Genomic DNA, 22,304 nt, shown 5'->3' with positions numbered 1-22,304 from the left:
GGTGAGCCCTTAGTTAGAGGGACTTACTTGAAGCAGGTCTACCTGTCATCTGACTTCAATCTAGAAAAGGTGCAGCTCTAAAGCGAACTACAACAGGAATTTTCCCAGGAGTGATCCCACAACCACCCACTACACTGTCACCTATAAGCTTTTCCAGTCTCCCCTTCCCAAGCCTATTGAGGTGGAGGACATGCCTAGTGAAACCCGATCTACTGATAGACTAAGCTGGCATCACTGAAATGTGACCGATGTCCTCAGCCATCAGCGCCTTCTCCACCCCCTGTTAACATGCCCAACAGCTGCATTAAGATGAGGCCAATCATGATGCTGAAACAGTTGCACGAAATGCACATTATTGCCACCAGTTTGAGTAGTTATCTTTATACCAGGTCACCAGCTACATCATATTCCCCATCCCTATGAAGACTGTCCCCTGCTCCACCCACTATCACTACCTGATCCTCCTTCGTAAAATTTCTACATAACTCCCCTATACTGTCAGTCACCTAAGCCAACCCTACACTAAGCTTCACAATACTGGTGACGTACTCACTCCCCAACACTTCCTGCAACTGCTGACCCACACCTCTACCGCGTGAACTACCTACCAGCGGAACCTTCTTCTTTCTGATAGACTTTTCATCTGACCTAGGCCTCCTAACTGCTGAGGACTGCTGCATATTCCATACACCTACAGCTACAAGAGGCTCCCCTCCACACAACTCTGACAGTTGGTCAAATCTATTGCATATGCGGAAAGCTTAACTATCTGAATACCTCCTCCTCCTCCTAGCTGCCTTCTTGCCAACTGCCAGTTCCCATTCCCCAGCACCCTTCAAACTCCTCAACCCATCTAGTTCCTCCTTTGCATGTTATAACTACATGTGAAGGGCACAGATCTTACACTCCTGCTCCTCTATCAACTTATTTCTATTACAGATTATCCATTCCCAGGAGAGGATCTCGCTAGAATTCCCACTGACTTCCCCACGGCATTTCCCCAATGAAAATACTTTGAACAAATCCCACACTGTAAGCCACTACTTGCAAACATATGACATAGCCCACACTTCTCACTCATGGTAAAATTTTGCAGTTACTGGAAAGAACTATGCGTCTACATTACCTATATTCATTTGCACCAGTAGAACTATTTATAGAACTAACAATAGTAGTCTCAAAATTCACTCTTTACTAAGAAAGCAACCACTTGTATTACTAATACTGTTGTTGTTGTGGTCTTCAGTCCAGAGACTGGTTTGATGCAGCTCTCCATGTTACTCTATCCTGCGCAAGCTTCTTCATCTCCCAGTACCTACTGCAACCTACATCCTTCTGAATCTGCTTAGTGTATTCATCTCTTGGTCTCCCTCTCCTATTTTTACCCTCCACGCTGCCCTCCAATACTAAATTGGTGATCCCTTGATGCCTCAGAACATGTCCTACCAACCGAATCCTTCTTCTAGTCAAGTTGTGCCACAAATTTCTCTTCTCTCCAATTCTATTCAATACCTCCTCATTAGTTATGTGATCTACCCATCTAATCTTGAGCATTCTTCTGTAGCACCACATTTCGAAAGCTTCTATTCTCTTCTTGTCTAAACTATTTATCATCCACATTCCACTTCCATACATGGCTACACTCCATACAAATACTTTCACAAACGACTTCCTCACACTTAAATCTATACTCGATGTTAACAAATTTCTCTTCTTCAGAAACAATTTCCTTGCCATTGCCAGTCTACATTTTATATCCTCTCTACTTTGACCATCATCAGTTATATTGCTACCCAAATAGCAAAACTCATATACTACTTTAAGCGTCTCATTTCCTAATCTAATTCCCGCAGCATCACCTGATTTAATTTGACCACATTCCATTACCCTCGTTTTGCTTTTGTTGATGTTCATCTTATATCCTCCTTTCAAGACACTGTCCATTCCATTCAACTGCTCTTCCAGTTCTTTTGCTGTCTCTGACAGAATTACAATGTCATCGGCCAACCTCAAAGTTTTTATTTCTTCTCCATGAATTTTAATTCCAACTCCGAGTTTTTCTTTTGTTTCCTTTACTGCTTGCTCAATATACAGATTGGATAACATCGGGGATAGGCTACGACCCTGCCTCACTTCCTTCCCAACCACTGCTTCCCTTTCATGCCCCTGGACCCTTATAACTGCCATCTGGTTTCTGTACAATTTGTAAATAGCCTTTTGCTCCCTCTATTTTACCCCTGCCACCTTCAGCATTTGAAAGAGAGTTTTCCAGTCAATATCGTCAAAAGCTTTCTGTAAGTCTACAAATGCTAGAAACGTAGGTTTGCCTTTCCTTAATCTATCTTCTAAGGTAAGTCGTAGGGTCAGTATTGCCTCACGTGTTCCAGCATTTCTACGGAATCCAAACTGATCTTCCCCGAGGTCGGCTTCTACCAATTTTTCCATTTGTCTGTAAAGAATTCGTTTTAGTATTTTGCAGCCGTGGCTTATTAAACTAATAGTTCGATAATTTTCACATCTGTCAACACCTGCTTTCTTTGGGATTGGAATTATTATATTCTTCTTGAAGTCTGAGGGCATTTCGCCTGGCTCTCCCAAGGCTGTCAGTAGTTCTAATGGAATGTTGTCTACTCCCGGGGCCTTTGTTTCGAGTTACGTCTTTCAGTGCTCTGTCAAACTCTTCACGCAGTATCGTATCTCCTATCTCATCTTCATCTACATTCTCTTCCATTTCTATAATATTGTCTTCAAGAATGTTGGCCTTGTATAGACCCTCTATATACTCCTTCCACTTTTCTGCTTTCCCTTCTTTGCTTAGAACCAGGTTTCCATCTGAGCTCTTGATATTCATGCAAGTGTTCTCTTTTCTCCAAAGGTCTCTTTAATTTTGGCAGTATCTATCTTACTCCTAGTGATTATGCTTCTACATCCTTACATTTGTCCTCTAGCCATCCCTGCTTAGCCATTTTGCACTTCCTGTCGATCTCATTTTTGAGATGTTTGTATTCCTTTTTGCCTGCTTCATTTACTGCATTTTTATATTTTCTCCTTTCATCAACTAAATTCAGTCTCTTCTGTTACCCAAGGATTTCTATTAGCCTTTGTCTTTTTATCTACTTGACTCTCTGCTACCTTCACTATTTTGTCTCTCAAAACTACCGTACCACAACTAATACCAATACCAACAAAATTTCACAAAATTATTAGCTAAAACCAAAAATACAAGCAGCCACTGGAATACTCAACGAAGTTAAAACACTGAATGAAAATTTTACTGAAATATTTCACTAGAAATAATAAGAATCGTCAGCTGAAAACTAAAGCACGAAATTTACAAAACGACTTCGACGCACAGAAAACTCTAAAAAACACAGTGAGTGAACATTTCCAAAAGTTTATTAAATTGTTTTTTCGCCACAAAAACTGCATGAAACACTGCTGAAAACTATTAAATTTAATAACTGTATAACAGTGCACAAATAACTTTGTCAGTACTTAGTTTTATAACCGCTACAGCTGCTGTGGTTGACGATCTAACTTATCCCAATGGTGTGTCTTTGTCTTCAGGTTAGGGCGCTGAGCAGACCAGTCCATTTCAGGAATGCTCTTGTCCACAAGCCATTGCCTTACAGAGTCTGTTTTATGACAGGATGCATTGTAATGCTGATACATCAAACATCATGTCTTAACTGTTCCTCTACTGTGTGCAGAACACAATACTGTAAAATTTGTTCATATCCTTCCACAAGTAATGATTTTATAAGTGCATCAAGAGGACCACACGTTAACCTCGAAAAACACTCCCATACCTTAACACCACCTACTTCACACTTCACTATTGACCCTACACATGATGGCAGGTAACGTTCTCCAGGCATTTGCCAAACCCAAATGCTTCCATCAGACTGCTACAGGGTGTAGCATAATTCATCACTCCAAGTCACTCGTTTCCAGTCATCGACTGTGCAGTGGCATTGCTCTGTACGCCACTTCAAGTGTCACTTAATGCTCAGAGCCATTTGAACCATTTTTTCATTTTTGTCGGTAGTTTGTTTTATAAACTGTTGCACCAAGTTCATTTAAGGTATGCGTTGTTGAGAGGCCTATGTTGCTCTTTCCTATCTCATTGGCCATTTGTTTATCTGACTTACTAGTTAGTAGTACCTTTATCTGCAAGGTTGGGTTATTGTGTTGTAGCGTGAGCAGATATAAGGAAGGAGTAAAGTATGTGTGTCACAGAAAGTTAGGCTAGCCTTGGCACTGCATTCTGCTTTATCTTTTAGTACTGACTTCAGAAAAGTGTGACTTTCGAGGAGTTACTTGGACATTATACCGCATTCTTTTTAATGTCCTATACACAATTGCTGTGCTAGTTGGACTGATGTTAGCACTTTGGGATTCACAAGTGATTCTTTCAGCTGATTTCATGCAACTGTTTGCAGCCTCTCTCTGCAGTGTGGGATGGACCCTGTTCAGCAGTACATTGGGTCTGCCTGATCTTGGTTTATTTGTGGTTGTTCCTTCAGACTTCCCAATGACATCACCGGCAGTTGACTTGGGCAGCTTTAAAAGGATTGTAATGTCTCTGATGTTTTTATTACGCAGATAACGTGCAAAGCCTAGTTCACATTCAAATTCACTAAGCTCTCCTGACAAGTCATTCTGTTACTGCTTCATTTCTTATAACAAAATTCTTCTTGCCTTCTTTTATATTGGCAGCTCCACATCTCACTGCATGTAATACTCAAGTCAACATTATGTAAGGATGTCCAGATACTTTTGACCATGTAGCGTAGTCTGTTTGCTTAAGGATAGGTGCATGAGGGGTAGAAATTGTAGAGAAAGACCAAGGTTTAAATACCATAAACAGGTTCAAGTGGATGTAGGTTGCAGTAGTTATGAAGAGGTGAAGATAGGTGATAGACTAGCCTGAGGAACTACATTAAACCAGTCTTCCGACTGAAGACCACCACCACCACCAACAACAACAACAACAGCAACAGCTTCTCCTCCTCCTTCTCTTCTTCTTCCTTGACTGTTCATGTATGTCTACAAGGTCAGCATTGTTATATGGGTTTTGGCAATGTTTGTGACAGTTGACGGAAGATGCCCTTCCTGATGCCACCACTTCTCCAGGAATGGAATTTGTTTACCCCATCTGTCTGCATCTAAAATAGATCTCTTGTTCGAGTGTTGGACAGTTTCTTAAGTATTTTTGTAGCATGTATTTTAGGCTGGTCATGGGTACCAGCCTGGTGTCCACCTAAAAATTATGTCAAGGCTGGCCAGTTCGCCAGTCCTCTCCATTAATCTGTGACCTGAATTTGATCCATAGAAGTCTCCCCAACTCATAGAAGTGGCATGCTAATGTGCTCAGTTATTCTGGTTGGTTCATGACAAAGAAACAGTTTTACATATTTTACACAATTTTAATCCTCCACAGGTAAAAGTTTATCTTTATTAGCAGTCAATTCACTCTATGGTTGAAGATGAAACATCTGTACTTCTTGTCATTAGTTGACTTTCATTATACATATTATAATGTGCCATCTTTTACTGCAGTACAGATCTCTAGATTTTTTAAGGTCTGCAATAATTGCTTTTAGGTAATGCAGCAGACTCAGCAATGATACGTACACAGCGAGAAGGTGCAGAGTATGAAACTGTGACTTTGAAATGGTGTACCCCTCGTGGTTGCAGTGCCGCTGAGATGCAGAATTGCACAGCTACTCACCGCATTACTCCTGTTGATGTGAACAGGTTGGTTTTACTCTGTTCAGAATTACTGCTGTTGGATTAATTGGCTTCACATGTGCTGCACGAATTTTCTATAATATTCACATTTTGAAAAAGCTATAATGTATGTTATAGAAACAAGTTTTCTCATTTTCTTTGTTTGCATAGCTTGTAAGATCATAGAGAGCACATTTTTTAGGTAGCATGAAGAGCCAAGTGGAAGCTATTAGACTATATTTGTGCATTGTAAAAGTGGCAAATTGTCAGTTCTTCCAACACAGGATGAACAATAAGAAAACCAACAAACTGCAGGGACGAATTCCTGACTGGAAATGGAAGAAAAAGTGTCCTATGAACGTGTGCCCGGAAATTCATCATTGGCATGGTAGATGGCGCTGATGAAAGTTCCTCTGACTATATGCCATGTGTTCTTGTGTGATTGACACAACATACTGTAACCAGCAGAATGGCCCAGTATTTATGTCGGGAACAAGCAGAGATGGTGTTTGTGTGTGGCCAAGTAGGTGGAAATGGTAGAGAGGCACCATGGAAATAACAAAGTAAGTACCCTGTGGTTGTTCCCTCAGACTTCATAGTCACAACACCAACAGTTGACTTGGGTAACTTTAAAAGGGTTATGATGTCTCTGATGTATTTATTACTCAGGTAACATTCAGCGACTAGTTCACATTCAAAATCACTAAGCTCTCCTCGTGATTCATTCTGTTGTTACTGCTTCACTGCTTACAACACCATACTTTTTGCCTTCTTTTATATTGGTAGGTCTGCATCTCACTAAATGTAATATTCAGTTCCATGTTATGTAAGGGTGTCCAGATTCTTTTGATCATGTAGTATGTTTGTTTAAGGATAGGTGTATGAGGGGTAAAAATTGTAGAGTAAGCTCAAGGCTTGAATACAATAAACAGGTTCAAATGGATGTAGGTTGCCTTAGTTATGCAGAGGTGAAGATAGATGATAGACTAGCATGAAGAGCTACATTAAACCAGTCTCTTGACTGCCTGGAGGCAGCACAGCTGTAGCAAAATGAAGTATCCTCAAGGCACCAACCACATCAAACCGGCAAACTACCTATAGAACTCGGTCCTCTAGATCTGGTGAACGCACAGTCCACTGCCTCCCTGCACATTCATCTGTCTGAAAGAACTCGCAATTACACAAACACCCAGAAGTAACTAAAATAAATATTGTGTGATGTGGTTGGTGCCTTTGAGGGTACTTATTTTTGTATAGCAGTGGTGCCTCTCAACTGTTTCCATCTGCTTGGCTGTACACAAACACCATCTTTACTTGTTTCCGATGTGAACCAGTACGCTAAATCAATCACACAGCCTGTAACACACAAGAACACAAGGCACAATGTCAGAAGAAAATTTATTTCTCAGCCCCATCTATGGCAACGATGCATTTCCGGACACATGTTCATACGACCTTTTTTCCTCCATTTCTAGTCGGGGATTGTCCCTGTAGTTTGTCAGTTTTGTTAATGTTCACCCTGTATGTTTTGGAAGACGATAGTTGTAGGTAATGGAGAACACTTTCTGTAATTGTCATTTGATTTTCGTGCTTATTAAATATGTGTTTACAGGGACCTTCAAAAAATGCACCAGTTCAGAATCACATAATATATTTTTAGTTGTTGATTGCGTATCATTTCAGTTTGGATAAGCATTTTGATTATTGCTTCAATCTGACTTTCTCACATTGCTTCATTGTCTGTATAACCATGGAGCAGTTTACTATTCTGCAGTGTGTGATAATAATAAAACATTTTATCAGAAAGGAAAAAGTTATGCAGCAACTGCGAGACGTCTTTTTGCAATTCTAGGGTGCAATGAAGCACCAATAAATCAACAGTTCACAGACTTATTTAATGTTCAATAAAACAGGTTAACAGTGAACATTAAGAGTTCTGGGCACACTAGTTTTGGCCTATCTGTGCAAAACATTGTGGTGGTTTGTGTTAAGGTGTTTTTTGGTGCAGTGTAGTTGGTTCTTTGCTGTTCCCAAGAGTTCAGCATATCAGTGTGCCAGATTCTCTGGCATGATCTCCATTACCGCCCTTACAGAACACAGTTAACACAGCAACTGAAAGAAGTTAGATATGAGAAAAGGCAACATTTTTTTGACTGGTTTCTAAGAAAACAGCAATTTTGTGAGGATCTTCATCTTTAATGACATATCACATTCCACTTAAATGGGTCTGTGAATAAACAGAACTGTTGCTTGTAGCTGTCAGAAAATCCTTGCCTGGTTCAAGAGAGGGAAATGCATCCACGGTGAGTGACAGTTTGTTGTGGCTTTTGGGTGGTTGGCATCAATGGCCCTTTTTTTTATTTTAAGGTGAGTGAGGACAAGCTGTGACAGTTAATAGAAACAGATACCAGGTCATGGTAAGAGATTTTTTATGGCTTCATCTCATTGTAATAGATGTCCAAGTTATGGTTCCAGCAGGATGATGCCAACTGTCACTCTCATGATGAAACAATTGAGTTATTCCACGAGCGTTTTTTGGATTGCCTCATCTCATGTAATGGTGACCAACAATAGTCACCAAGGTCATGGCACTTAACCTCTTACGATTATTTCTTTGGGTTTGTCTTAAATTGTTAGTGTACGGTCCATAAATCCCAAAATATCTGTGAGTTAAAGGAGAAAATTTGGTGGTGTAATACAAGAAGAGTCCTGCAAGTAGTTCAAAGAGAATTTCATGGACGAACTTCTTATGTGTGAGTGCAGTAGAGGAGGACATATGCTAGACATCATTTTCCATACTTGAAATGGGAAGTTGTGATGAACATGTTCATTTAATTTGTTAACGTGTTTTGAAAATACAAAGCTCAAAATTTGATGTTTCAAAAGTGGCACACTTTTTCAAGGACTCTGTATATACATACATACCTGGTTCTGTCATTATTGCCAATGAACAATGCCTGAAAAGGAGATAATCAGTATCCCAGAACAGTGGAAAAATTTAATCTCAACATTATTGCAGTTTCTAGGAATTGCTATTGTGATGTGTTCATTAGTTGAATTATGCTGGAGTTGTATTACACTGCATCTGAAAGAGAGGAAACAGAAAACCAACAGCAGAAACATTCTCTACAAAGACAAACACAGTGTAGAATGTACATTAGTTAAGAGAATCAGAAGAACTCAACAATAAGCAAGTGCATACTAATCCTGTAACTTAAAGCATTTATTTACATTGTAAAAACACTTATCAACAGGAAATGATTTTAACCCTGCTCGAAAAACCATTTCTGACTCCATTCCCTTTATGTATGTTGGCAGTTCATTATAAAGAATGACACCAAAGTGTGTTTGAGTACATGTTGTTCTAACATGTTCTATATGGATCGACCGACAGTTGCAAGTATTAGCACTGTGGTAATCGGAGTTTGTTTACAGGTCACCAAGATTAGCTCTTGTCATCAACACACAAGGAATGTACAGTGAGCAAACAAAGCTTTTTAAATAGGGGCTTGCAGTGAGACCTCGCAGAGCTGTGTGGCAAGGTTCAGATGTAATGTAAAAATTTCATGTAATCGACTATTAATTTTAACCCAACTATTCCATAAGCTACAAGGGACTGGAAGTAACCATAATAATCCATTCTAGCACCATCTGAGGAGCAAACGTTAGAAATAATTCACAGAGCAAAGCATGCAGAACTGAGTCCTGGGAGAGTTTAGTTGCATGATCTTTCCACTTGTAGTCTTGTTCAACATACTTACCAGTTCTGTGCATCGTACCCTTTCTAACACAGTTCGGCTAAGTACCAGATGGAGCTCTTTGGTTTTGATTCATCTTCTCAAATTGCTCATAGTTCGTTTTTCTCACATTAAGGGTCAACCTACTGGCAGTGAACCATGAATGCAAGGACTTGAGAACTTGTTCAGTTGTAGTGGGCATAGATTCTTTCACATCACTTCCTATTACACTAATGTCATCTGCAAACAGCATGATCTTGGCTGCAGCTTCTGAGGTGTGTATGCCATTTATATAAATGAGGAATTGAAGGTGGCCTAACACACTGCCCTGGGGTGCACCTATTTTGACCTTCCTTGCATCAGGTATTAATTTGATTTTGTGGCTAGTATGAACTGATGTGAGCTCCACAATCCCTGATCTACTTTGCAAAAGTGATTGAACCCACTTATTTTCCTTTCTGTTCATCCCCATTGCTTCCAGCTTATCTAAAAGAATTTCATAACCAACCATATTGGAAGCTTTAGAAAGATCTAATTATCCTGTTATGTGACAAGGAAATGTTGTACCATCGACTGCGCTTTTTGATGTGCTGCTAAAGAATAAGTCTGTCATACTTTCTGGGAAGTCTTCAGTTAATCTTGGATAGTACTATAGATTCAGATTGGTTCACAAAAGAACTGATTTACTACATTTGTGATATACAATAAAATTAACAATTTAATCTTAGGTGTCTCCCATAGATTCTTATTGTCAATCATTATTGTTTTTACTTATTACTTCATAATAAAGAGTTAAGTAAATCGGTGGTTGAATTTTTCTAGCATACTGCGTCATTCTTTTTGTCTAATTGGCTACCACATCCCATAGTGTACCATGTGGTACACTCAGCTCCAGTGCTAAAGCTCAGTTTATGAAACAATAATAAAATTTTTCTATCTCTACAAACTTATAAGAAATATCGTCACTGTAACCACAAATACCACAAACTTCAAACTATCATCTCAAGGTCTGACAACACTGCTTGTTTACTTCTTGACAGCTTTATGTTTCTTTTTTCTTTCACAAAGTTATATCTTTGTAAATGTTTTGGGCATGGCAGTGATCACAATGATCAGTAATGAAATATTAAACAGAATAGTTTTGATCACATAAAAACACTTTTATTCATGAGTGGTGACTGGTTTTGACAGTACAGTAGACACCAGTGGGTAGTATCCACAGTTCCTGCTACATGCCATTGTCTCCACATTTTATCATTGGAGCATGATCTGAAGATGATCGATATCAGGTTGAAAATGCTCACAACTTATGAATTAATGTGTTTTTACGTGGTCAGGACTGTTCTATATAAAAAATATTGCCTGAACACATACTGGAAATCCTTTGTTAATAGTCTGATATGAATACTTTTTTCCTCTTGTTTTTATCAGAGTTTTGTATTACTACTATGTAGTGTATGTTAGAGTTCTGTAACAGTAACCAATCATTTCAGAAGTATGTTCTTTGGTTGGAATTATGCACAACACATTCACTTTTAATGTACAGAACACAGCCATAGATTGTATATTGTTTCATTTATTTTGACTAGTTTCACACATCAGATGTGAGCATCTACAGGTCTGAGCTTTGCATGTGATGCACTGTGCAATGTAGGATTTGTTCACCACGTCTTTTGTTGCGTACTTTGGAATAATGCTGTGCAGCAGGCAATTGCAGTTAAATTTAATCAACATGTTGACTTGGATCAACTTGAGTTTCAGTCATAAATATTTATGAACATCTTCCCAAGCCTGATTGGGCACAAACATCGCAGACACAGCTGTCTCGTATCGTACTTGCACAGCTCATTACATGCAAAGCTGAGATACAAGTGTGCTTAAGTTTGATTAGTGAAACTGATCAAAACCAATCATCATATGACGTGGCTGTTACACTGCCTAACAAGAAAAGTGAAGCACATAGAAGACATGGCTGAATGTCAATGTAATTTTATACACAAACACACCAGCAGCGGGTCTGAAAATGATTAGAGTTGTGATTCTCTGTGATAGGTAGAATGGCCACCAGTGTGCATTAGTGTTGTTCGTGAATCACCTAAAACTTGTGCTGCAAATACTGTGGAAATGGAAAGTGCTATTGATGTGAGGTTTTCACAGAATGTATTGGTAGTCTGGGGTTGTATTGTTAGTCAATCAACAGATTGTAATAATACTTAGAAGTTGTATTTTTTGTGAAAACATAATTTTTTAAATGGAACAATGCGTATTGACATTAACAAATGCAAAGTAGGGTAAATTAGGAGGTCAGTGGTGTTTGTTACAGGAGTCTAGTGCGAGTCATTTTTGAGGTATCATATATTGAAAATTTCCCACACTGACACTTGTACAATACCTAAAGAACAGCACAAGTGCATACACTAGTTATGTGGATTCTGACCAGTAATGAGACAGTTGACCACCACAGGTTATGTTCAAAATGACCACCAGCAGTGGAAATACATACTTCCATTCTGATATGGAATAACAGCTGCGCACATGCTGGCATTTCAGCGGAGATATCCGAGCAGGTTGCAGTAATATGCTGTTGCATGTAATTGGGAATAAGTCATGTGTTCTTGTAGATAACGTCTTTCACCTTTCCCCACAGAAAAAAGTGTACAGGCGTCAAATCTACAGAATAGACTGGGCAAGGTAAAAGTCCACTGCATCAAGTCCAACAATTTGGAAACAGTTCATTAGGCATGCTGTAGTTCTTCTTGCAGTATGGGCTGGACAGCCATCATTTTGGTACCACATGTTCTTCGTGGTTTCCAGAGGAATGTCTTCTAGCATCTGTGGAGGATGGTCTGTTAGGAGGCTTCAGTACTTGTGCTTGTACAGTGTTCTGTCTATGAAAAATGGGCCTGTGATCTGATGGTTTACTCTCCCACACCACACATTAACACTTCATGGATGCTGCCATTCTGCCTGAAATAACTAATGGGGATTGTCAAAAGACCAATAGTGCATATTTTTGCAGTTTACCTGGCCCCCATGGTTGTTAAATGTGACTTCATCACTAAACAAGGTACATGTCACATCTAGAGTATCCTGTCTCAATGTCCATGTACATAAGATAACATGGTTCTGATAGTTTGTTTTCATGCAGCTCGTGATGGAGAGAGGTGTGTTATGGATGGAACCTGTTTTGATGGAGAATGCCTAGGACACCTGCTTCATGCCACTTCCTCATGCAATTGTGCGGGAGCTAATGTGCATACCAGCTGCAGCAGCAGCAAGAACATTTATTTTCCCCTCTTGTGTAGTCACTGTTTGTTTCTGTTACATTGTCTAAGTTTTGCACTTCCACCTTCATGTAAATAGTTGAAGAGAGATTGTTGATGTCTATTGGGATATCTTGCCACATACACCAAACAAAAACAAACTGCATTTTTCCTACTCCTTCCATACACTATGAGCATGTCAGCTTTTTCTGACCTACTACTTGGACTATCACACACTAACTGTCTAGCAAGCCACAGTGCACTCAAGGAGCACACAGGCACACTAAAAAACATAACAATGTTGTACCTAGCAAATACACAGGTTGAATGTCACAAACAAATGTCACTTTGGGAAGTTTTCAAAACACGATATCTTGTAAATGTCTCACACTAGACTCCTGCAACAAACATCACTGACATTCTAATTTATCGTACTTCTAGTTTGTTTATGTCAACAGGCATTGTTCCATCTAATAAAATATACGTTTGCACAAAAATACACTTTCTAAGTATTATTACAATCTGTTTATTGGCTAACAATATGAGCCCCTGTCTGCCAGTCCATTCTGTGGAAACCGCTCATGAATAGCACATTTCATTTTCACAATATTTGCGGTACAAGTTTTAGATGATTCACCCTGTAGAACAGGCATAAACAGTATCAGATATTGAGTGTTCACTGTGAAGCACACAGAGAAGCCATGTACTTGTGTGTGACAGCCATATCAGCACCTGATAGAGTTTGAAAGTGGCATCATTGTAGCTCTCCATTTGACTAGCAAGTCAAATTGTGTAATATCCAGATTTTTGGGGCATTTGGATGCAACAGTGACCTGATCCTGAACTGCCTGAGAGTGAGGGCAGGCATACTGGTCATTAATGTTCTGGTTGACGACATTTAACCATAACAAGTATTGCTGTATTATGCACCAGGCACTTTGTAGCTCCTTCACATCTGCACCTGCCATCAGAGAACAAGCAGTTGACTCCCTGTGACATACTGTGGCATATTGCACCATTGGTCAGAGACTAGCAACAACCAGACTATGGAATTACAGTCTGATGCATAGGCTGCCTTTAACACCACAATGCAAATGGCTGCAATTGGAGCAGTGCGGTGACCGGGAAGCATTGACAGCTGATGAATGGTATCAGATCATGTTCAGAGATGAATTGTGGTGCTGCCCTGCCCCAGAAAATAGCTTCATTTCATCAATTGTTCTAATAATTGAACAAATCAGCTCACTCTCTTCAGTTGTGGTATCAGACATTTCTACAAAAATGAATCTGCAGAGAGAATGGTAGTGTCATAGACTGGCTGTTTGATAAATGGGATTTGCAGTCTGTGAAACTAGGGGAGATCTGGGAGACTGAAAACACCTTTTGAGCGAAGGAATAGTCGGAGTGCTACTTATTATTTTCAAACCCTTTCCCTCCAACTTTTTTTGCCTTTCATGTATACATATTTGTAATTTTATAATGGTTTATTTGAATATATATGGCACTTTTTCCCCCAAATCTTTGTATTCCTAAACTTATTGAAGCAGCTACATTTCTTTAAATTTTAACTGTGTTACATAACGTTACTTCCACCATTTTACTTAACTGTGTCATAAAACGGTAAAATCAGTTTTGACAAAATTTATTCTCAATGCAAGTACCATAAGAAAAGACTGTATGAAAAAAATGTATTTTTTTACTTTAGGGTGCGGTTTTTTTTTACTTTAGGGTGCGGTTTTATGGCCATACTTATGTGTGTTGTTACTCTTCTGCAGATTTCATACACAGTAGTGAAAAAACAATTTAGTTGTACAGCAGCAGAAAATATGTTACTTCATATATTCTTTACTTTCCCAAATAAAATTTCATCTTCAGCATAGAGTCTTCAGAAAGAAACATTTTTTGTTTGCTTGTATTTTAAAGTCAACTCTTGCTATCAGTTGTGCATTTCCTGTAATTAGACAGGTGAACAAAACTTTTATTATGGCATAATTTGCCCAATTTTGAATGAAAAATGGATGTTCATGTAGTAATGGGTTCTTATTAAGAAGCTTTATTAAAGAATTATATACAACAAGGTCTTACTTAGATTGTTGTTGTTGTTGTTGTTGTTTTTGTTGTTGTGGTCTTCAGTCCAGAGACTGGTTTGATGCAGCTCTCCATGCTAATCTATCCTGTGCAAGCTTCTTCATCTCCAAGTACCTACTGCAACCTACATCCTTCTGAATCTGCTCAGTGTATTCATCTCTCTTCTCCCTCTATAATTTTTACCCTCCACGCTGCCCTCCAATACTAAATTGGTGATCCCTTGATGCCTCAGAACATGTCCTACCAACCGATTCCTTCTTCTAGTCAAGTTGTGCCACAAATTTCTCTTCTCCCCAATTCTGTTCAATACCTTCTCATTAGCTATGTGGTCTACACATCTAATCTTCAGTATTATTCTGTAGCACTACATTTTGAAAGCTTCTATTCTTTTCTTGTCTAAACTATTTATTGTCCATGTTTCACTTCCATGCATGGCTACACTCCACACAAATACTTTCAGAAACGACTTCCTGACATATAAATGCATACTCGTTGTTAACAAATTTCTCTTCTTCAGAAACACTTTCCTTGGCATTGTCAGTCTGCATTTTATGTCCTCTCTACTTCAACCATCATCAGTTATTTTGCTCCCCAAATACCAAAATTCATTTACTATTTTAAGTGTCTCATTTCCTAATCTAATTCCCTCAGCATCACCCAATTTAATTTGACTACATTCCATTCTCCTCACTTCGCTTTTGTTGATGTCCATCTTATATCCTCCTTTCAAGACACTGTCCATTCCATTCAACTGCTCTTCCAGTTCCTTTGCTGTCTGTGACAGAATTACAATGTCATTGGCAAACCTGAAAGATTTTATTTCTTCTCGATGGATTTTAATTCCTATTGTGAATTATTCTTTTGTTTCCTTTACTGCTTGCTCGATATACAGATTGAATAATATCGGGGATAGGTTACAATCCTGTCTCATTCCTTTCTCAACCACTGCTCCCCTTTCGTGCCCCGCAACTCTTATAACTGCCTTCTTGTTTCTGTACAAATTGTAAATAGCCTTTCTCTCCCTTTATTTGACCCGTGCCACCTTCAGAATTTGAAAGAGAGTATTCCAGTCAACATTGTCAAAAGGTTTCTGTAAGTCTACAAATGCTAGAAGTGTAGGTCTGCCTTTCCTTAATCTATTTTTAAGATGAGTCGTAGAATAAGTATTGCCTCACGTGTTCCGACATTTCTACGGAATCCAAACTGACCTTCCCCGGGGTCGGCTTGTACCAGTTTTTCCATTCGTCTGTAAATAATTCGTGTTAGTGTTTTGTAGCCATGACTTATTAAACTGATTGTTCGGTAATTTTCACATCTGTCAGCACCTGCTTTCTTGGGGATTGGAATTATTATATTCTTCTTGAAGTCTGAGGGTATTTCGCCTGTTTTATATATCTTGCTCACCAGATGATAGAGTTTTGTCAGGGCTGCCTCTGCCAAGGTTATCAGTGGTTCTAATGGAATGTTGTCTACTCCTGGGGCCTTGTTTCAACTTAGATCTTTCAGTGCTCTGTCAAACACTTCACACAGTATTGTATCTTCCATTTGATCTTCATCTGCATGCTCTTCCATTTCCATAATATTGTTCTCAAGTATGTCGCCCTTGTACAGACCCTCTATATACTCCTTCCACCTTTCTGCTTTCCCTTCTTTGCTTAGAACTTGGTTTCTACCTGAGCTCTTGATATTCATACGAGTGGCTCTCTTTTCTCCAAAGGTCTCTTTAATTTTTCTGTGGGCAGTATCTATCTTACACCTTGTGGTATATGCCTCTACATCCTTACATTTGCCCTCTAGCTGTCCCTGCTAAGACATTTTGCACTTCCTGTCTATCTCGCTTTTGAGACGTTTGTATTCCTTTTTGCCTGCTTCATTTACTGAATTTTTATATTTTCAGTTACCCAAGAATTTTTACTGGCCCTCATCTTTTTACCTACTTGATCCTCTGCTGCCTTCACTATTTCATCTCTCAAAGCTACCCATTCTTCATCTACTTTTTTTTCCCACCATTCTTGTGAATTGTTCCCTAATGACCTCCCTGAAACTCTCCACAACCTCTGGTTCTGTCAGTTTATCCAGGTCCCATCTCCTGAAATTCCCAACCTTTTGCAGTTTCTTCGGTTTTAATCTACAGTGTATAACCAATAGATTGTGGTCGTAGTCCACATCTGCCCCTGTAAATGTCTTACAGTTTATAACCTGGTTCCTAAATCTCTGTCTTACCATTATATAATCTATCTGAAGCCTTCCAGCATCTCCAGGCCTCTTCCATGTATACAACCTTATATCATGATTCTTGAACCAAGTGTTAGCTATGATTAAGTTATGCTCTGTGCAGAATTCTACCAGGTGGCTTCCTCTTTCACTCCTTACCCCCATTCTGTATTCACCTACTATGTTTCCTCCTCTTCCTTTTCTTACTATCGAATTCCAGTCACCAATAACTATTAATTTTAATTTTCGTCTCCCTTCACTATCTGAATAATTTCTTTTATCTCATCAATCTCTTCGTCATCTGTGGAGCTCATTGGCATATAAACTTGTACTACTGTGGTAGGTGTGGGCTTCGTATCTATCTTGGCCACAATAATGCGTTCACTATGCTGTTTGTAGTAACTTACCTGCACTCCTATTTTTTTTATTCATTAATAAACCTACTCCTGCATTATGTCTATTTGATTTTTTATTTATAACCGTGTAATCACCTGACGAGAAGTCTTGTTCCTCCTACCACCAGACATCACTAATTCCCATTGTATCTAAATTGAACCTATCCATTTCTCTTTTTAAATTTTCTAACCTACCTGCCCGATTACGGAATCTAACATTCCACGCTCTGATCTGTAGAACGCCAGTTTTCTCTCTCCTGATACTGACATCCTCCTGAGTAGTCCTCGCCCAGAGATTTGAATGGGGGTCTATTTTACCTCCGGAATATTTTACCCAAGAGGACACTCCATCATGTAACTGTACAGTAAAGCTGCATGCCCTTGGGAAAAATTACGGCTTTAGTTTCCCCTTGCTTTCAGCCATTCGAAGTACCAGCACAGCAAAGCTGATTTCGTTAGTGTTAGAAGGCCAGATCAGTCAATCATCCAGACTGTGGCCCCTGCAACTACTGAAAGGCTGCTGCCCCTCTTCAGGAACCACACATTTGTCTAGCCTCTCAACAGATACCCCTCCATTGTGGTTGCACCCTCGATACAGCTATCTGTTTCGCTGAGGCAAGCAAGCCTCCCCACCAACGGCAAGATCCGTTGTTCATGTAACTATTCAAACAGATATTTCCAAGGTGATTGGGGAAGAGCATTGCTGTATTTAGTGCACACTGTTGTGCATTGAAGACTTTCAATGGATAAAAACAATTGCCATGAGGTGTTTTATGATACATAAATGAATGGAGACATGATGAATTGTTAACAATTTTGTCTCTGAGACACATAGATGAAGTACAACAACAGCTGAATGTAATTGTTTAATAACATACATATTAATACTAATTTTTAAAAGGTGAGAAAATTAAGTCATAAAAGGAGAAAATAGGTACAAAGGAAGACAAGAAAAAGAAAGGTTAAAATTAGGAATATGAATTGAAAAGAGATGAATTGTCAGGATCTGCAGTGATAAGCAGGAAACGCCAGAGAAAAAAGTTGTGATAATGATAGAAAATAGGGGAAGACTGTACATATATTAAGCATTATACAAGAAATTATATGCATAATTCAACTGATCCAGGGAACATAACAACTATGTACTGTGCATATGATCATAAGTTGTTTAAATGAAGGAGCCACTTATAAGGACCGTGACTATGTGATCTGACCCTAATCCTGTGACATTCAGATAGCACAGACATGTGCCTTCCTGAGATTAGCCTGTTGCTGTAGACGAGACTTAATTATTAACCTTGAGGATTGTAAGAAAAGTTGATAAATTAATTAAACAATGGAAACTCCAGGTTGGAATATTAGCAGTATTAGGAAAAGAATAGATTGCTACTCACCAGAAAGTTGCCCCATTGAGATGCAGACAGTTACATTGGTGACCACTATCACTGGTAGCTCTGACCACTTGCAGCTGCTGGCAGCAGTGGGCATGTGTGAACGAAGTGTGCTTGCTTACGTGAATTTGTGCTTGTTTTCTTTGCTGAAGAAGGCCTTGGCCAAAAGCTGTAATGTGTAAGTCTTTTCATTGCTACTGCAGCTCAGCAGGTCATCTCTACAGTGAGTAGCAAGCTGTCCTTTTCTTCAGAAATTGATTAGTTATAGACCTATCTTGCTATTATTTAACGTCTAAAGGGCAATAAAAAAGTTTCCATTTGAGGGCTGTGCTGCAGTATATATGCAACATAGCACAATTCTGGTGTGGGTTTATAGTCACCAACATATAGGAAAGGGATTAGTGTGGCATTTGTTTATTTACAACATGTATGCGGTAAATGTGGAAACGTAAACTATGGCGACATTATTACCAAACACATCCAAACAGGACTAATGTATTGGCTGCTCAAGGACAAACGTTGGTAAACATCCAGCAGAGAATGAAGAATGTGTATGAGAAGCATATCTGGGGAAAATGTCCTGGAAAGCAGTGGCAGTGAGTGCTCCTGCTTCATGATAAAGCACTTCCCCAGACCACAAATGCCATAATGCAGAAGTTATGCCAATGGTAGTGAGAGACACTTGAGCACCCATCCCATGCTTCTGATAATTACAAATGCGATTATCATACCTTCAGTCCCTTAAAAATGTCCTTGAATGGTTGGTGATTCCTGTTGCATGAGGATGTGCAGCAGGCAATTAGAGACTTCTCCATGCAGCAGGACCTGGCCTTTTACCAAACAGATATCTTCAGCTTGGTGCATCAGTGGATGATTGCTTCAATGCTCACGGCAAATTTGTCCGATTGGCATACTAATTCTGGACTGTATAACCTTCAAACAGAAACTTTTTGATTACCTCTTATAATTTTCTTAATCTGTAGTGCAAATGTTTACGAACTGGGAATTACTGTTAGTGCAGTTGCATTGAGCCACTTGACCCATTGCCAAATGCTTTATGATATTTAAGACTGTCAGCTTTCTGTTACATCAATCATAATTTTCTGAAACCAGCAAAACAAGCAAAACTTGAACCTAGGAGAAAGTGAATACTTTCTCCTTCACACTGCAATGAATGCATATATGTTCAAATATTTTTTCCTTCGTAGTTCTTTGGTATTCAGAGAAAATCCTATGCTTGAGCCGTATCTCCAGTTCTGCATGTAATAACATTATGTACACCCTGTTGTTTAATGTTTTGGTTAGTAGTGTATTTTTCATTCTTGTTACTTACTTGCTTTTCTCATCACTTAAGTATGATAAAATGATATTGGAAGGTTTTGAATAGAATACAAATAATGAAAGGAGTAATGGTAACTACTCATCCTCTAGCTGAGGCATTGAGCGGTTGGCAGGCATGTAAAGGAGAGTTTAAATATGTTGCTGATCTTCTTCTGAACATTGTCTTTCTTCAGAGACATTGCAACTCTCCCCACCCCCCTTCCCCCCTTAACGCATACATAGCTCCGCTACTGGACAGTGTAGCTGGCAAGGCTAACACAGTCCTGTATATGCGCTTGGGTTTCATTGTCTTAAACATGTTCATCCTCTAACTAGTGTTTTAACCATTACGGAAGGTTATCGTGTTATTATAGGTACTATGCACATGGAAAATCGTAAAGAATCATACTGACAAGTACAGAAAACGTGATCAAAGTAGAGTGTGTATAATTCAAAAAATGTGCCAAAACCATGCAAATATTTCAGTCCCAATGCATTCAATACACTTTTAGTATGTATGTTTGTGTGTGTTTGTCAAAAGGTTTGTTCTTAGGACTCTTACTTTTTATTGTTCATATTGACGTTCTTTCAACAGCAACATTACCAGATGATGAGTGCATTTTATTTACAGATGATACAAACTGTGTGATAAATAGCAAATAAAATTTAAGAATATTCTTCATAAAGACTTAAAAGTCAGTCAATTTTCATACAGAATGATGTCTATTATTCAGTATTTTCAGTAGCTTGTCAACAAGCATACAAGATTCAACTACTAATTAAGTACAGTTTAAGAGGAACCAAAAGTATTTATTGATGGTCAACTCCTTGTACTCATTGATGATTTTTTTAGTAGAATATATTGATGTTTTTATTATTAATTATATCTCATAATATGAATGCTATGAAATACTCGACTTTGCTACAGCTTCAGCGCAGCAGTGGGATTTGTGTAAGTGACTTGCAAACTGATTTTGTTCTTGTAAGTGCTTGGATGCATTAGCCTTGGTATTGTTTTATATACATTATTGTGTATATATTGAAATATTTGTTACAGGTTTTTAATTAATGTGAATATGACAAAAGTGTATAATTTGTATAGATTTTCCGCATCCTTGAGGATCCCTTCACTTAAGATCTGTGGAAAGAATGTTAAGATATGAGGTTTTTCTGTAAATATTTATTGTGTATTTTTGTTTGTTTGACATCCTCCACATCCTTTAGGGGTTCTTCTCTGTAGATCTCCACAATGAACAGTGTATCTAATTTAATCTATTGCTATTTTGTTCCATAGCCGGCCTTCTTCGTGTCTCATAAACTTCTTGCTGAATGGTCGTTCTGTCATGTTGGAAATGCCAAGGAAAACTGGAGGAAAGATAATTTCACATTTGCTTGCTGCTCATGGCGGAGAAATATTTGTCCACACTTTAGTAACTGCACGTAGTGTCTTGGAAGATCCTCCTTCTATCAGTGAAGGTTGTGGAGGTCGTGTGACAGATTATCGGATAACGGTACTAATTTAGCTTCTTCATTTTTTAAATTTTATGCTATTTTTATCACTTACTTGTTTAAGAGGTCTATTCTCATTGATTATTTCTTTTAAGAACCTTCAAAGAGCTGAATCTATTTCATTACATCAATTTATTTCACTATGGCTACTCTTCTTGGTAAACTGTACAGCAGTTATTGATCTACCTACAATGTACTTAGTTTTACTAAAAGAAATTGTCCCATATACCACTTTTGCATGGTGTATGTAATTAGTTATGTTCATATTATAACCAGGATAATATAAAAATGTAGCAACATTTTTGAACTTACTCTTCTGAAACCTATTTACCATGTTCTCATAGAAATCAGGTTGCTCTTCTGTCAACTGATTTAAATGTACTGTACCTGTCTTTGCTGGATATTTGTAATCTGTGCCTTGAATAGTAAGGGTAATTTCACATTTGAAAAGCATTGGCAGTTGATACTTTGTAACCAGAGGATTGTGTGGATATGACATTATCAACTGAGTTTGGAAATATTTTATTTGCATTGGTTGCTCCCTTTACGTTAAGTAGCATAGATACGAATGACAGAAATGAAATAGTTATAACTGTTATTGTTTCTTGTGGCACACCATCAAAGGGCTAACTTGAAGTCTTTGGGTTGACATCT

The 22,304-nt window shown here is 38.6% G+C and overlaps 1 protein-coding gene across 3 annotated transcripts in view; it reads left to right on the top strand.

Moving 5' to 3' along the window:
- LOC124596254 (integrator complex subunit 13) overlaps positions 1-22,304 on the top strand; it is a 256,833-nt gene that overhangs the window by 70,947 nt on the left and 163,582 nt on the right. For all 3 annotated transcript variants that reach the window (XM_047135328.1, XM_047135326.1, XM_047135327.1), the window contains exons 7-8: positions 5,607-5,760; positions 21,436-21,652. In XM_047135328.1, the coding sequence (XP_046991284.1) occupies positions 5,607-5,760; positions 21,436-21,652 (371 nt within the window). The remainder of the gene's footprint in view (positions 1-5,606; positions 5,761-21,435; positions 21,653-22,304) is intronic.

Source organism: Schistocerca americana, chromosome 2 (genome assembly GCF_021461395.2).
Source record: "Schistocerca americana isolate TAMUIC-IGC-003095 chromosome 2, iqSchAmer2.1, whole genome shotgun sequence".
Taxonomy (NCBI): domain Eukaryota; kingdom Metazoa; phylum Arthropoda; class Insecta; order Orthoptera; family Acrididae; genus Schistocerca; species Schistocerca americana.
The sequence above is the reverse complement of the archived record's forward strand: the minus strand, read 5'-3'. Positions and strand labels throughout refer to the sequence as shown.